Here is a 17303-nt window from a genome sequence, read left to right on the forward strand (position 1 = left end):
CAGAACATTTGAAGCTGCTTGATTCACTCAGAACATTTGAAGCTGCTTGATTCACTCAGAACATTTGAAGCTGCTTGATTCACTCAGAACATTTGTGTGACTGTCAGAGACGGTTTACCTGCGAGGAGGTGAGGGGTCGTAAAACTTATACTGATCCATTATCTTCTCCTCCAGCTTCTCCTTCTGTCTTCTCAAATCATTGAGCTTATCACTAAACAAACACAGAGACATCATTGCAATATTATTATTATAATTTTATTTTATTTTTTTACCATTTTTTTCTTCCTTAAAATGTTCCTAAGTATCTCTTCTCTTATCTGAAGCTGTCACTCATAGTTCATTCAAATTTGATCCTTTCCATCCTACTGGATCACAATCAAATTCTTTATTTTCGTCTAAACAAGGTCTGCGTTTGTTTACATTTGCTGTTTTAGCAAAGAAACAACTTAGTTATAGTTCATAATGATTTCACCAGGACATATAAATGCTCTCTTGCAAACATTCTCTGGTCCATTAAGAAACAAAAGTCACCAATTATATAGCAATCATACAGAGCTTGAATCATTGTACTTATGTACAATAAGTAGTACTTGCTAGTATAACTATAACTGCAAACACTAGCAGTTGTTTCCACGTAGCCATACTGTGATAATGATAAACATGCATGTTGTGCAACTCTAGTTTGATGTTCCAACAATCCACACATCCTAAAATAAAAGTAACAAGAACATTTTTTGTAAGGTAGAGACCTTTTCTCAGTGAAACAAAACTTTTTCACAATCGTGATGTGACAGAGTGGTAATTTATCTTAGCCAGTCTTCAAGAGCAGCAAGACAAGAGAACATCCAAGAAATCGAAACTTGTGCTAGAGAAGAAGAGTTCAAAATACAGTTCAAATATCACCAGCCTGAGTGCTAGTAACTGTGGGACAAGTGATTTTATTCAAAACTAAACAACTAAATAATGATATCGGGTTGTTTTGTGTGTGTCCTCCGTGCTGCTTACATATACTGTCGCTCCTCAACATGAAACAGATCCTTGCTTTCCATGTTCTGCTCCAGCAAGCTTCGGTTCTGCAGCATCAGGGTCTCGATTTGACCGATCAGATGCCGATTCTCTTCTTCGAGGTTCCCCTTCAACTGACTCAACAACTAAACATCACATGCAGAAATCAATCTTTAGTTCGCTCAAAACGAGCTACGCAAACAAGAGTCGGCAAACCTAAAGTGTAACTAAACTACAAATCAACTTTTTTTTATTTTTTGTGGATAAACAGTAAATAGTTTCTAGAGAGTTTCTGTGCAGATTTGAACATTTTTGTGTAAATTTGTTCAATTTTGCGATATTTTTTCTAACACCGTCTCAGTTGGGATTAGTTATAAGTTAAGGTAATGTAATCATCATAGAAAGAACCGCGTGTCAAAGTATCATTTAAAAGCTGGCTGCAGACCATAAAAAAAAACGTGCTCATCCAATACCTCACACTGGTTGGTGAGCTTTGTGAAGTTGATGTCCAGCTCCTGGTCTTCCTTCTTCAGCTTGGAGAAGTCGGCCTCCAGCCAGGTGTACTTCAGGTTGGCCTCGTTCAGCTGGCTCTTGAGCAGCTTGTGGTCCACTGTCAGCGCCTCGTTGTCGCTGAGAAGCAGCCGGTATGTGCGGTTGAGCCTTTAAATGGGAAAAAAAGCACGGTGAGCCCAGCGTCGGGTTAGCGCGGCGTCTGTTCTTTATGCTCTCTTACTGGTCCTTCTCGTCACGGAGCCTGCAACATTCGGCCGCTGTTGTCTGATGCTGTTCTTTCTCCAGAGAGATCCTCATCTGCTCCTCCTTTAAGGTTTTCTCCCGCTCTTCCAGCTTAGTTCTCTGCTGCATCAGGTTGTTATATCTAAAATAAAATAAAATAAAAAAAAATCACAGACGGAGGCGGATCACATGAGTGCACACTGACACGCTTTTTGTAAACCATAAACTGTCATGGACTAAACTTGCTTGCAAAACTTGTCATACATCTTCAAGTTTTTTTTGTTTTTGTTTTTTGTCACATTTTAAGGAAATTATACTTTTTCTTTTAATCGCTGCAGAGATCCATACCTCACGTGAGAAAATGTGTCTACCTAATAGTTTTGCGCTCTACAAATGTGGCCTTTATGGAAGAGCGGTAAGAGGAATGCCACTGTTGAAAGAAAGCCACATCATTCCAGTAAAATACTTTAGAGTTTGAGGTTATAAGCAGGGCTGGATTTAGAACGATAATCACAGCTGGGCTTGAGATAGTTTTGGTGCCCTATTTAAAAAAAGAAAAGAAAAAAAGAAGCAGGATTTTATTCATATTTTACGTTGATAAAAATGTAACAATATTCAAACTCTACACTTCATAAGGGCTTATGACATTTACATAAGCTACAATGTTTGTAAAACATGCATTTATTGTAAAAACATCCTAAATCTTTGGGCAGCCAAAAATTTGGGGCCCTGCACTACGGCCCCTGTTTGTGTTTTCTAGAGTCCGGCCCTGGTTGTAACCTCAATAAATGTGAAAAAAAACAAACAAACAACAAACCAAAACAACAGCATTCATTGTCATCCTGGCAGCATCTCGTCTCTCTGACCTGTCCTGTAAAGTTCGATACTCCAGCTCCAGCGTGCGGTGGGCGTTCTTCAGACAGGCATGTTTCCCCATCAGAGCCTCACACTCCATGGCTTGTCGCTCGTGCAGAACCGTCAGTCGCTCGTGATCTCGCAGGAGTTGCTCATGAGCGCCACGCAGTTCTTCCCGTTCCTGTACAGCGCCGTCACGCTCACTTTCTATCCCGGACTGTTGTTGCTGCAGATGAGCGTTCTGGGCCATGAGGGAGGCACTCTGGGAATTTAGTGTCGACTTCTCCACCTGCAGAGGGAGAACCGTTGACGCCTTGTGTGGTTTTGCTTCACCGGCGACTATGCTGCAATGATTTCATTATCTAGGGAGTACTGAGGCGGGACCTGGAGGTTAGCGTTGTGCGTCTGCAGGGCCGTGTTGCTCTCCTGCAGCGAAGCGGCCTGCCTCTGCAGGGCGAGGATCTGAGCCTGCTGGCTGTCTGATTGACTCTCCAGCTGCTTGAGTTGGACCTGCGCTGCCTGCCGTTCGGCCTCCAGAGTGGCGTTCTTCAAGAGAAACAGATATCATTCAGGACCACCAACATATTCCAGAACCCTGCACCTCTGGTTTAGATGTGTGAAATAAATGATTCTTGTGCAACATAATTTTGAAAGGTGAATCCAGCCTTTTGTTTCAGCGCATCAGTGTTGACAAATTCCACAATTTGCAGATATACTGTAACCATTGGCCCACTAACGATTCACGCAACCCAACTGTATTTATTATTTTTATTTAATACTTGTAAAATACTTTTTACGTTATCTAGCCACTCCAAAATGGCAAAGACAAGAGAACATTTCATTCAACTAAGGCAGGTGTTTATGAGTCAGTTTATGGCTACTAGAAAATAGCCAATTGCCTAAAGAGAGCAACAGTCCTGTGGTTTGGTCGGGTAAGAACAAGGCTGATATTTCCAAAAGATTTCAGGTCAAACCCCAAAACAACCCAAGAGCCTGACAATTATATTTAATAAAACCTAAAAGATCCGAGAAAAGTTAAATGGAAAAATATTGGCCTCTGCTATAATGTTGAAATTGAGTCTTTCATAATTATAAAGATTCAAAATATGTGACCAAGTCATCACATTCTGTTTTCAAGGTCAAATCATTATTAAATTATACTGGAACAACGTCATTCAATAATTTCATCCACGTTTTTAATTTCTTAGCAATAGTTTCTAATAATAATAATAATAATAATAATAATAATAATAATAATACTAAAAAAACTCAAAAAAGAGATTTCATGGTATTTCAGATAAAATGTATGCATCTTTCATCTCAGTTCAATCTAATCCAGCACAAATAAACCAGGCTGGTTAGAATCTGATTAAATCCAAAATTGTCCAATTTCTGTAAAGTGCAGCCATGCATTAATTTTCCAATCCTGGTTTGACCTATTTAGGCTCATGGTGGACGGAAGTCGATCCCAGCTGTTATTGAGTGGAGGCCGTACGTCGCAGCGGGGCTAAAACTCCTCCTACACATACACGGATCGATTTCTAATAACGAAGAGGAGACCTCTGGCAGAATCACATTCAGAGATGCCTCCCTCGGCGACTTTTTTTTAAACACAGGATCTGCCTCTGTCATGATCTGTGTTTCTGTGTGTTTATTTTTGAGTTTTTTCTGTGTGATCCTGTTCCCTGTGAGTCTCTGTGCTTCCCCGTTGATTGTTCCCAGGTGTGTCTCATTCCCTTAATTACCCCCCTGTGTATTTATGTCTCTTGTCCGATTGTTGTCGTAGTCAGATCCTTGTGTGTTTGTTGCATGTCGCTCACAGTAGAACTGATAAGTCCTGTGTCGACTCTGCTCTCGTTTCCAGTCGTGTATTTTCAGTTGCTATCGGTACTTACCTGTTGCTAAGTCTTCCGCCGTGCTGCTTGAACCGGACTGTTTTGAGCACTATCTTATTAAACTTTTCATCATCATCATCATCTTAACCTGGGTCTCTGCGTCAATCCTCACCACCTCCTCAACCACCCCATATGACAGCCTCGGCAGAAACAAACTACTTACGTTTCTCTCCACTTCAATCAGGCGGTCTTTGAGCCTCAGCAGCCCCCTGGTAGCCTCGTGGCTCTCCCGCAGCCACTCGGTCACGGCCTTGTTGGTCTGCGCTGGAGGGCTGGAACCCGCCGCCGTCCGCTCTTCCTCCTGCCGCTGCTGCAAGGCCTCGTGGCTCAGCTTCACCTGGTAGAAGTGTGCAGCTTCACTTCAACAATCAGCTAATTCTCTAGAATGAATTCCCTACTTCTGAGATCGTAGTGTTCACACGGTGTAGTTACGGCTCCGTTTTCATTAAGAAACTTACTGGACTGGAGAAGCCACTGGTTCTGTCTTATCCATCGTTTTTTTAAAACTATTTATTCGGGTTTTCTACTTTTTCTCTTTGTTTTGTTGAAAGTTTAATTCGTAGAAATGAAACAAATAAAGATCTGAACCTTTTGACTTCACTTACAGTCTTCAGCTCCTGCAGAAACTGCTGGTTTAGAGAGGTAGATTCCTGCAGCCGAGCCTCCAGGGCGGCCATCTTGTCATCTTTAATCTGTAGGGACTTCTTTAGAGACGACTCCAGCTCGGATTCTAGCATCTTGACCCTATCTCAGGAAAAAAACATTAAACAAAATCACAAAAGATATTTAAACATACAAAACATCTGTTGGAATTGATATCTAAGCAGTTTGCACAAACCTGCTGTCTGCTGCTTGTAGCTGCGCGTTTTCCTGGTTCAGGACTTTCATCTCCAGCTCGTGGGACAGCGTCTCCAGCTCGTTGTCTCTCTGCTGAGTTTTCAGCTTCTCACTCACCAACTCCTGAAGGTGGATAGCATTTTAAATGACATCATTCCTGAACTCTTTCACATTTTGTCAAGTTTCAACCGCAGATTTCTGTGTCTCTTATTTGGATTTGGCAGACCAACGCAACATAGTGCGTCATTGTAGAGTGACAGGAAAAGCAAAGACAGATTTATTTATTTATTTGTATTCATCCCCTTAGAGTCAATACACTAAATACATTTTTCATAATTGCACCTCGAAAAGGAAAAAAAAAAGAATTGTATTAGAGTATGCCACACTTAAAAAAAAATAAAAATTAAAAACCACGCAGTTTCCCTTTGAAACTGGTTTATCACGTGAAATTCCAATACAATTCATTGAGGATGCAACATGTGGACAGCTTTAAACAGTAAGAATACTCTCACAAGTGACACTAATTAAACGTTCCTGTGCAGATTTGTACAGGTATTTGTTTTTATGTGTTGCAGTTAGCATGTCTTGTACTGCCTATTAGATGTGGTTTATCCTCACCTCTCTGAGTGTTGCCAGGGTCTTCTGGTCAATAGCAGCTTGTTTGATCAGCTCCCTGTTGTCTCTCTCCAAGCTTTTGACCCTCTCAGATGTTTCTCTTAACCCCTCCGCCTCCTTCACCAGCAGAYGCATTTCTCTTTCCAAGCTTGCCATGCAGACGTTACGGCTGTCTAAGTTGGCTTCCTGAATTTCGGCCTGGAAAGGATGAACATAGCAACCAGGAAACTACTTTTGTAGCTCCTTTAAGTCTTATAATGTCACGCGTTTTATTAGTTTATCAAATAAATGTGATTTCTACCTGCTGTCGGAGTCTTCGGTTTTCTTTCTCTAGTTGCCTTTTGTCTTTCTCCAGCGTGGAGGTTTCGTGCTCCAGGTTTTGTTTCTCGGTTTCCAGCTGCTCCAGACGTCTCGCTGAGATCCGAAGCTCTTCAAGGGATGCCTGGAGTGCCTGGTTTTCTGCCTCCAGCTCCTGAACCTCGGCCTCCAAACGCTGAACTTTACGCTCTCAAAAAGCACAGTAGGGTAAAATAAAATAATGTAAACCGTGGCATTTCAAATAGTTACATAAGCATACAAAGTGAAGCTACCAAACCTACCGGTGTTGTAAAGAGAAGTCTGTAGCTGCTGATTGAGCGTGTCCAGACCCCTGCATTTAACCTCCAGCCGCTGTGTGTGCCTGCTTGCATAAGACGGACGTGTTGGCCCACCTGTGTGAGCGCTGTCGTGGTGTGGCCTTTTGCTCTGTGAGCTTGGGGAGTGACCGCATGACCCGACACAGCAATGGAACTGATTGTGGTTATTTTCCAAGGTTTCCAGATCCGACACCATTTCTTTGTCTTGATCCTGCAGGTGTCCGTTCTCCTGCGCGTGACAGTCTGGATAACCCGTGAGAAGGATCTGACTTTGGCCTCCTTCCAGCTCTTCTGTGATGAGCTGCTGCTGGCAGTGTGAATCTCCTGAGAAGGTGTTTGTCTCTGATTGCTCTGCCGATGAGGTAAAGTGGTTGGCGTTGCACACCAACCACTGGGGGCTGGGTTTGGCTTTCCTGCAGCTGCTATGAGCTGCAGCTCTCAGCTCTTCGATGGTCCTCAGGAGTCTTTGGTTTTCCTTCTCCAGCTTTAAAATTTGACTCCGGGTTTTCTCACTGACCTCTTCGCTCAGCGTCTGTGGCCCTTTGAAGAAACACAACAAAAGTTTGTAACTTTTGGACCCAAAAGGATGTGCATTAATGCTAACCTTTCATTTTAATGGTCTCACATTTACAATTTCAATTTACATAAACTGAAATTGGGCCAGTTATGTAAAAGAAGCTGAATGAATTAGTAGTCTTAGGTTTGTTTAGATGCAAATAAAAAGAGTTCTATTTAGTTAGTTAATCCGAGAACAAAGGAAGACATGAATAATATTTTAAACATTACTTTATATGAAAGAAAATTTAGGAGAATATTATTTAAACTGACTAAACTGGATTTAAAGCTGTTAAGGTGAAGGTTTGCAGAAAACTGCATCTGAATTTCAGTCAGCCAGTTGGAAGGTTCAGTCAAAATTACAAAAATATTTAAACCAAATATCTTAAAATTCATTGAAGAAATGAAGACAGGTTTAAAGGCAAACTATATAAGAAAATCATTAAATAAAATATTATTTGTTTATTCAATAAAACGTATTTAGCAAAATTTAGTTTTCATTAAAATAAAAATGATAAAAACTGATTTTGAGTCAGACTTCGGATGTAAAAATGTAGCTCATTTAAATATCTTAAATTATCTTGGTTTAAAGTTGAATCATTTTGAACATGCTGGTCATGGCCTGGTTCAGTAGTAATGGTTCTTGAGACATTTCATTCTTCAGCTCTGTGCTGATGAAGCCTGATGGATGAAGGGTGAAACATCCTCAAGGACGGTCATGTCCTGGATGACCGGGAGTCTGCAGCAGCGGGTGGCCTAGTTAAATGTCAGTCCTCTCTACTAATTTTATGGAACTGAAAACGAAACATATTCCTGTGAAACTCAGTCTTTGATTGGCTTTCATGTGCCAGTCCTTCCTTGGGACACGGCAGAAAATATTTAGACAGGTTCTATCTCATAACAACATCCCCTCCCTCTGACGCCTGCTGCTCCCATTTTCTCTCACCGTGGGAGTTCTCTGCGGTCATGGAGAGCTGCTCCAGCTCCCAGCCCAGGTGTTGGGACTCCTCCATGCTCCTCCTCTGTGCCAGACACAAAGCCAGGTTCTCCTCCTGAAGCTCCTTCATCCGCTTCGCGTCTGCTTCTTTCTCCTGAAGTCAAAACAAAGTGCTTCAAGAATTGGCTTGGCGTGGCAAGAGGAATGAGAAAACACTAAGCTAAATGTGTGACCTGTGCTGCCTCCTTACTCTCAAAAAATCAAAAATCAGCCTTTGGTTTTGATTGGTTCCTAAATGGAGAAACAAAAATAAAAACAGACTGTCGTCATGCAGTCTGTTTTTATTTTTAAATCACCTTACTGTCCATGCCTTATTCTAGGCAGAAACATAAAAAAGCTCCTTCTGTATAAAACATGCCTGACCTGCTCCATGTCATGGACGCGGGCCTTCAGCAGCAGGTTGTGTTTCTCCAGCTGGTGGATTTGATCTGTTCGGGACCTCCAGCCCTCCAGCTGGTCCTCCAACACCTCCTTGGTCTCTTGGAGGACCCTGTTGTCCTCCTTCAGCTCCTGTGACACACCAAATACATTTGCACAACTAACCTATCAAGTTCAAATTTTCAAGCTTTTTCCTCAAAGCTTTTAAATACTCTTGTCAACAAACTATATTTATGCACACGTGGCATCAGGAGCAACCGTAACTCCTCACTTTTAAAGGAAGTGTAAGTAAAAACCAAAAATGGAAAACAATCAAATCTGCCTTCACCTCCACTTTGGCTTTGTAGAACTCCATCTTGTGCAGCTGCTCCTTGTAGCGCCCGACTTCGCTCTCCAGCTTGTCCGCCTTGATGGCGCGCTCCCTCAGGGCGTCGAGCTCATCCCGGTAGGTACGGGCAGCACGTGCATCCACCTGCAGCTGGGAGTTCTGGATGAAGGTCAAACACATGACTTCCCTTTAGAGGCAAGGACTTAACAATAAGAAAATACACCTTTCACATTTGTACAAACTTGACATTCCCTCCAACTCATCCTGGAGATTATAGATATTTATAAATATGAAAAGAACTTCTGACTCAAAAGGTTTTTCTTTTTTTGCACCAGTTTCTGCATTAGTCTAACAGCTTTAATGCGGTTTTAACAGATTTTGACAAAGCATTTTGGAAGCACGCAGAACATGTCACTGTTGGAAATAAATATGTCTTCAAAAACAAACACTGGGCACGCATCTCTTTGCGTTTTTCTTTTTGTTTGTTTCTCAGGTTAGCCAGTCCTTCATCAAACTAAACATTTTGTCACGTTACGACAAAAAAACTGTCTTTTACTGAGATTTTATGTGACTGACCAACACAAAGTAGTGGATAACTACGTATTTTTGTCAAGTCGTACCTCCTGCTGAATCCGTTTTAGTTCGGTCTCCACGTTTTCCAGCTCGTGTCTGCAATCAAGCATCTGTTCGCTCTTTTCCTCTCTGTGGCAAAGCATGCAGTGAGAAACTGCAGTTAGGTGTGTTGTGTTAGTATCAGAATAATTTAACGTGATTAGTTTTTACCCACAGAGAATGGGAGGACAACTCGCAAAATAAAAAATGTTCAATAAAAAAATAGAAAAGAAGACAAACCATTTGAAAGGGCAAAGTAAATCTGTGCCTGAAATCTCTGCTTGCTCAGAGGCAGCTGGATGAATTATCCCATCAACAAGAGAGGATAATACATCAGAGACAACTGGATGGAGAGAAATGGTGGAACTGTGACTGTGTGTGGTGGGTGTGCGTGTGTGTTGTATCTGCTGAAATGCAGAGCAAATGTGGGTCAGTGATAGTGCACCGCAATGAAACCTGCCAAGCAGGCAGCAATGTGGGCCAAACTCCGCAGGGCATCGCTTATCCTGTGCTATCTCTGCCACCGCCGTTCATTCACTCTCCTCCAGCAGCTAAATACAGGGAAGAGCTTTTAACATTCACTAATCACTGACCCAAGAAAGTGAGAAGATATATGTCCACATTCCTCTTTTCTCAAGTACAATCATATATTTTATACCCAAAGCAAACAGAAGGTCATGGAGTATTGATTGAAAAAAGGTCCTGATCAACTTTAACAATAAAGAGCAAAATAAAATACTTCAGTTAATCATTTAATGTAAATTATTAGAATGGTTTTGTAAATTAACATATATTTATATATGTTGTACATTCAACTAAAATAAGTTAATTGCATTTATTATGATAAAATATACAAAACTTAGATTTGGTTTGACACTAGAAAAAACAAAACTCAAAACATATTCCTAAATTGGGAAAATATTAATTAAGTTCAGTCCCAATGGTAATTAGTAAATCAAAGTCTTATTAGCCCCTCTGAAGGTAAAAGTGGACCATGTAACCCTGTTATTTAACTCCTGATAAAATCCTTATTTTTAAGCGTATTTATGTCAATCTTCTCTTAATCTGTGGTGTACTTACAGTTCCTGCCGAAGTCGTCTGATCTTTGCCTTAGAATCAGCCAACTCCACAGCCAGATGTTGCTGGGTCCCTGCCTGCTGCTGCATGCTGGGAGAATGGCTGGCAGGCTGTGGACTGGACGGGCTGCTGAGCAAGCTGACAGCTCCTTCCTTCTCCAGCATCAGCTCCACTATTGTCTGCAGAGGTGAATGGAAGCGAATTCAAGATGTTACAAAAAATAACTACAGCTCATATTCCACCTTTTCTGAGATCTGAATCATTTAGACATCTGTATAAGCGTGTTGATAATCTTTTCCATGTTTTACTTCCACACAATTTTTGTACAAATATGATTGGATACAGCACTCAGTAAATAACCAGCTTCCTTAGCAATAAGCGTTGAGGCTTCCCCTCCTTGTCAAGGGTGACACTGACTGTCTGGTGGACATCTATCCAATCAGCTGTCTTCCCCATGATTGTGTGACCAGCTGACCCATGAGAGACCATGTAGACCATATTTAACTTTTTCATAATAATCAAACTTTCTGAAACAATTTTCTTCCTCTGATTTCACTGATTCTAAAACTAGATGGCTTAGACAACTCTGAGTCTTAAATACAAAATATTGTAATAAAACTTTAAGTCCATATCGCCCGCCCTTAGACTCAAGTTACAAAAATCATCTGATCTCAAGCTGATCCTTCTGTGCATCTCTAAAAACCTGTGAATAAAGTGATGTGTGAAGGTAAAACCTGTTCATAAAAACATGTTGTTAAAGTTGTACCTCCAGATGGGAGTCCCTCTGGTCCAGGATGTGTTGGAGGTGTGCTGCCATGTTCCTCATAGCGCTCTCCATCTCCTCTGGGTGAACGCCACTGGACCCCAGCCACTGGAGATCCAGCACGTTCTCCTGACTGTGGGTCAGCTTTTGGTCAGGAAGAAAACAGTCAGTCAGTGTAGTGAGAAATGAAGACAACACTGGAAGACTTGAACATCTGATACCTCCTGAATGTGTCCGGCTAAGGCAGCTTTTGTATCAAAGTCAAGCGTCTGAATCCTCTCGATGTACTCCTCCTTTTTCTCACACTGCAAACAACAAAAGATGGCAAGGTTCTTATCGTAACACACGGGACAGAAGAACGCATCAATAGCAAACGCACCTGAACCGCACACCCCATCAACAAGAGCAGAAGGTTCTTCATTTCTTCCAGACTTTGTTCTGCAGAGAATGGAAAAGGAAAACGATCAGAGCTGGATCCTTCACGGAGGATTTCTACCATCTGAGCAGGGATTTGACTGGTGAATTTGGGTCAACATTCGCCAAAGTTTTGCCATCACAAGCCAGTGCACTTATTAGATTGATTGTGCAATTGAATAAAATGGTTAGGGAGGAGAGAATATTGACTCTGCTGCAGTCTCCTGCAGCCCGAGTTGAATTAATCACCATGGGCAGCGAGGACATCTTGTTTTAATGTTGCAATCTTCCAACAGAAACAACAACAAAAATGTACAGTAATTTCATGGACGGATTAGTAAAAACTTTATTACAAACATCCTCAAATTCTTAAAAACAAAAAATCTAACTACATGTGCTGAAAATCAGCTGAGAGTGAAGCACACTGTGAGTCCATCCAAACTCCAAAGGTCCAACAGAGTATGGAGACGAAAAATCCTGTGAGGTATCTTTAAGAAACCTACCACAGTAGGGAGTCCTGCCCAGCAGCAGCACGTCTGGCAAAGGAATCATGATTAATTGTCTCAGATTATCCTGCAGAAAAGGGGAAACAGAGGAGGAAGAGATGGGGACTGAAAAACAAAACTTGCAGATTTTGGCTGGTGGAAGACATGCTAGACCTTTGGCTACATGCTTCAATAAATTTGGGTGAACGTGCATGGAGAAACCAATCCAGCTAATGAATATGCGCAAAAGCCGGCGCAGCTCGCTTCTTTAGTGCAGCACTGAAAAGGTCCAAAACTCGCCTCAGTCTATAGGTAGCTTAGTTGTGTGAACAGTGTGTGTGACTGCTGGTGAGGGGAAGCCGAGAATGTTAATGGCCTCTCACAGAGGAATAGAAAGCTGTGTTTTGGTGACAAACACTGTTCATTTAGACTTTAATGCAGAAGAGTCCATTTGGTGGCCAAAAAATGGCCACCTGGGGTTAAGAATTAGTGTTTTATATCCAGGTGAGTGATTGTGAACAGTTTGAAACAGCAGTCAACTTTGACCCAAAACCTCCAGGTGTCTCTTAGAGGGTTGAGGAAGAAATCCAAGACTCCAGAAATAAATCTGAAGGAAAATACACTTGAAGAAAGCTGCAGATAATAGATATCCACACAATCTGGTAAATTTGGGGAGCTTTGGGAAAAATATTGGCAAGTCAAGATGTGGCACGCTGACTAATGAAGCGTCCAGCTGCCAGACACTGGAAATAAATTTAGGATCTGTATCACAAGAGAACTATGCCGTCACAATGAGATATAAAAAGTCATTATAGTAAAATTTATAACTCATTACAAAAAATCGTCATTTTTAAATAAGAAAGCAACAGCAGCACCTCTTGGGATCTTCTAATGTTGTACAGAGAAAACTGGGTGAGAAGGAGAGTCATAGCCAGCCTCTTTATGACCCTTTAACAAGTCATAATCTGTCAGAGAAGCACATTTTCATAAGTTAAAGTTTCTCATTTTAACGAGATCTAAATCTCGTTTCGCTAAAACGAGAAACCGCTCCTTATTGTATGGCAGTAAAAGGCTTCCGTAGCTGACACCCAAGAAGACTTCAACTGAATCAAAAAGTTCTGCGGAGTGCATAAATATGCCACAAGATCTCTATGGTATTTCTATTTAATATTTCCCTTGGGAGATTTGTGTTTCGGTATTGAATTATGCAGAATAAAATGACAAATCACAATCTCATTTGAACAGGGGCGTGTTCGTGTGGGAGGTACACAATGTCTTGTCCCAAAAAGAAACAGTTCTGTGGTGATCTTGGAATATTTAGGAGAGACCGACAGAGAGACAGACAGTTCAACATTTTCCACTGTGATATTTTGATTTCATGAGCCACTACACAGCTACAGTATATCTGCCTGTTCGTCTGACTGCAGCTCCATATGCTGCTTTACTTGCTGCTGTGTGGTAACCTCTCTTCTGGGCTGATTACGCATCTGCTGACATGACCGATATTTAGGCCACCAGATCCACAACATGTGACGCCAATGCAAAGTTGGAACAGCATCCGAAACATGCAGGGATCCCGTTTAGAATGCGATTATGAGACAACATGCTTTGCACAGTCTGTTACAAGAGATAAGACGCTAGGAAAATTGTCCAAAAGCTTACCAGATAATAACTTCTGATTTGCTGGACAAGAAAGTTCAGGTTCTGGATCCTCTGACCTGGATCTCTACAGACTTTGTTTGGACACTGAGTTGCAGCAGAAGGATTTCTGAAAATAGGAAAGCATAAAAAACACATTTTAAGTGACATATCTGCTGTTTCCAAACAGATAATCACGCAGGACAAACTGGTACGGGTCTAGGCTCAGACTCTTCCGTGAAAATAAGACTAAGGTCACCATTCATTCCTAACTTTAGCCTGTGTGACATCATCGCTCCAGACGGGGGAGGTTTTTGAGCCAGACAGAGGGGGGCACGTTACACTTTTCACTGGCTGCACATCAAGTTTGGGAAACTGGATTGAGAGGAAGTGAGCCTATAGAGTTGAGTTGGCAAAGTGTGAACCTCAAATGACCAAAAATTATGCAGGCCTGGACACCATTATTTTCATCTCAGGGCTTCTTGCATTCCTTTCCACACTGTCTGTCCTCTATCTGGACCTTTATCTCCCATCTGTGTCCCACTGGCGCTGAACTGCAGGTCCTAATCTCAAAAGGGTCTCTCAATCCAAGGGATTATCCCGCCTCCTCCCCTCCCTTCCTTGCAACATTGTTTTTACATTTAAAGCTGCGCGACCATGAGCGGGATGAGTGAGCCGAATGCTGGCAAGTTGTTCACAAGTGCAGCCCCCCTCCTCCTCCTAACAATCAGACTCTGCTGTTTTTTTCTGAAGTGTCACTTTACCCAGACATGAAGGCCAAGCACACGAACACCATCAGTTAAGGCTTTTAATAATGGGTGAGGGCAAAGCTGCACAGAACAGAAGGCGAGCAAATCATAATCTCTTAAGTAGCATCTTGACAGCATGTATGATGTCTTTTATGTTTTTGGCCAGTTTGTTTTTTCTGCAGCCAGAATGCTCGGCATCAGCGCATATAGGACTCATGCTAATTCTAACATTTTCTGAGAAACTCTAACCTGTAAGTAATGAGAAAGTTACACTTAAAGTCTTCTGCTGACAACAAAGATCCTCTTTATTTCTGCAGAGGGACAATSGCGGCACTGTTGATGCCTGGATGCATAAAGATGCCTGATGCTGCACCAGCAGCCCCTAAATTACATTTACTGCCCTATAAAATCTCCAACACTGACAGGTCACTCATGCTCATCCAGTTCTTTTTTGTTTTTTAATGTTGCCACTGGTTTTGAAATGCAATCTGAAAGTGTTCACATTCATAAGATGTTGCAAGAAGTGAAGTGAGGTGTGCTGACTTACATTTGAGCCATTATCTTGTTCAGAATCACTCCATCCAGAAGATCGGAAAAGTCCAAGTGGATTCCCTCATCAGCTGGAATGAACGTCTTCACCTAATCACAGAATAAGACATGCAGGAGCTTTAAAATGAATTCACAATCTCTATAATTGCACAGATTAAGAAAAAAATATTAGGCTTTAATCAATGTGGAAACATTTTTGTAGATTTTATTATTAAAAAATTTAACGGAAATTCAGTTTTATAGTAACTTACTTACATTTAAGCTAACGCTTACAATGTTGTTGGGAATAATCTTTAACAACAAAGATAGAGCGTCATCAAGGACTGTGGGACTGTTACTGTGCAAGACAAACCATGACATCCTTTATAAATGAAGATATGCCAGTGATTCAATCTACGATAAGGGCAGATAACGGCGGCCATCCAACCTGAGCAGACGCTGAAAGTTTCAGATAAACCTCTGTGCTCCATGTGAGAAGAGACTGTAAGTTCACACCGTCTGTGATACAGAGCTGTCAGAATACACAGTGTGTATTGGGCTGCATAGATAGAGACCAGTCAAACTGCTGGTCATGATGTTATGCCTGATCACTATTGTATGAGTCAAATGGAAAAATATCTTAGTTCATGAAAATTAACTAAGATATTTTAAACAAGTGTTATTGTTTAAAATTAATCTATTTATTTGCTTTAATTTTTGAACTAAATAGAGCAATCTGAGTCCCCTCTGCATTCAGTATCATTTAACAAGTTAATGTGAAAATTGTGTATTTTTTTATTTAGAGAGATTATGGAAGTTGACAAAACTATTCATTAAATATTTATAAAATGTGTACTAAGATTTCTATAGTAAACTTTACATATGCAGTTTGGGGACACGGGTGGCGAGAACACATCTTAGGGATCCCAAAGTATTAATGACCTATAAACTTCCTTAGTTGGACAGCATAGTGAACAAACATAATAGATTTAAATTCTTCACACAATGTTTAAGAAGAACTTGCAAATAAAATTAAAGTATTTCATAATATTAGAGTAAACCACTATACTTCCATGTTTGATTAACGTTGCAATGAAATTATTTGTACATTTTTAATATCCTCTAAAAATTCCCTTTTTTATAGTGCACAGAACGTTCACTTACCCAAGTGACAAGGGGGCTCAGCATGAACTGATCCACGAAGGACAGGAAATCTCCACTTTCCATGGTCCCTAAAAGCTTGTATTTTATCCCAACAGGAAGTCCAAATCCTCTCTGAATTAAGATCGTTACACTTTTTAAAAAGATGTTTCTGTTTTAAAGGCGCTTCAATCGGGTACGGGACAACATAAAAGTTGTGTTTTTCTGATTTGTCTTCAACATATCCGCATTTAGTCCCGCAACAACACCCAGACACGGACAGACATCCTCCCTGGTCGTTTGCTGCAAAGGCATCTGCCGTCTGTATCCTCTTCCTCCTCCTCCTCCTCCTCTTCCTCCCTGCTGTCACTCAGGGAGACTCAGCGCTGATGTATCCGCGATATTTAAACAAACGAACTGCAACAAAAAGACGTATGACAAATGAAAACATCTACTTATCTTCTGTCAAATACACCTTGTTTTTAGGCGAAATGCTACTACAGCTAGCAGTCCGTTGCCATGGTCACAACACTCTTACCGACTCAATCAATCAAACAGTCAAATCCAAACGGACAGGAACACGTTATTTCTTAGCGGTCCACACCGTTCACTGTGAAGGTAGAAAAAAAAAAAAAAAACTTACTGCGCCAAACTTTGGCTGCAATGAGATGTCGTTTCATGAGGCAAAAGCGCCATCTTGTGGCTGAATGTAAACCGTGTTCACAATCGGGACATCCATCCATTTACCTTTGATTGTGTTTCAGTTAGTTTTTCTTTGAAATATTTTGCTTTATATTAAAATCCTCCTGAAACTGTCAAACGTTCATAACCAGTTCCTTACTCTAGAGTAGAAATTTATGTACTCCATTTTGTACCCACGCTGTGAAAAAACAACAAAAACAAACAAACAAACAAACAAACAAACAAACAAACAAACAAACAAACAAACAAACAAACAAACAAACAAACTAACAAAATGTCTCTAATTTATGGTAAAATAAATTACCATAAATTAGACAAAAACAAAAACAAAACAAACATGTCTCTAATTTATGGTAAAAT

General features: G+C 40.9%; 1 protein-coding gene across 7 annotated transcripts in view; it reads right to left on the reverse strand.

The window, feature by feature from the left end:
• LOC103464972 (girdin-like) overlaps positions 1-16861 on the reverse strand; it is a 23158-nt gene extending 6297 nt beyond the window's left edge. For 4 of the 7 annotated variants that reach the window (XM_008409467.1, XM_008409448.1, XM_008409459.1 and 1 more), the window contains exons 1-24: positions 16266-16767; positions 15121-15212; positions 13849-13954; positions 12205-12274; positions 11667-11725; positions 11509-11592; positions 11291-11431; positions 10528-10703; positions 9456-9537; positions 8836-8994; positions 8493-8639; positions 8079-8223; positions 6542-7117; positions 6244-6449; positions 5946-6170; positions 5329-5450; positions 5096-5234; positions 4654-4827; positions 2980-3141; positions 2607-2884; positions 1739-1882; positions 1479-1665; positions 1006-1151; positions 119-211 (exon numbers count right to left, since the gene is read on the reverse strand). In XM_008409467.1, the coding sequence (XP_008407689.1) occupies positions 119-211; positions 1006-1151; positions 1479-1665; positions 1739-1882; positions 2607-2884; positions 2980-3141; positions 4654-4827; positions 5096-5234; positions 5329-5450; positions 5946-6170; positions 6244-6449; positions 6542-7117; positions 8079-8223; positions 8493-8639; positions 8836-8994; positions 9456-9537; positions 10528-10703; positions 11291-11431; positions 11509-11592; positions 11667-11725; positions 12205-12274; positions 13849-13954; positions 15121-15212; positions 16266-16328 (3776 nt within the window). In that variant the 5' untranslated portion in view covers positions 16329-16767. The other 3 variants (XM_008409432.2, XM_008409439.1, XM_017303904.1) reach the window with 3 other exon arrangements.
• Positions 16862-17303: the final 442 nt, after the last annotated feature.

The sequence above is a fragment of the Poecilia reticulata genome, linkage group LG1 (assembly GCF_000633615.1).
Source record: "Poecilia reticulata strain Guanapo linkage group LG1, Guppy_female_1.0+MT, whole genome shotgun sequence".
Classification (NCBI taxonomy): domain Eukaryota; kingdom Metazoa; phylum Chordata; class Actinopteri; order Cyprinodontiformes; family Poeciliidae; genus Poecilia; species Poecilia reticulata.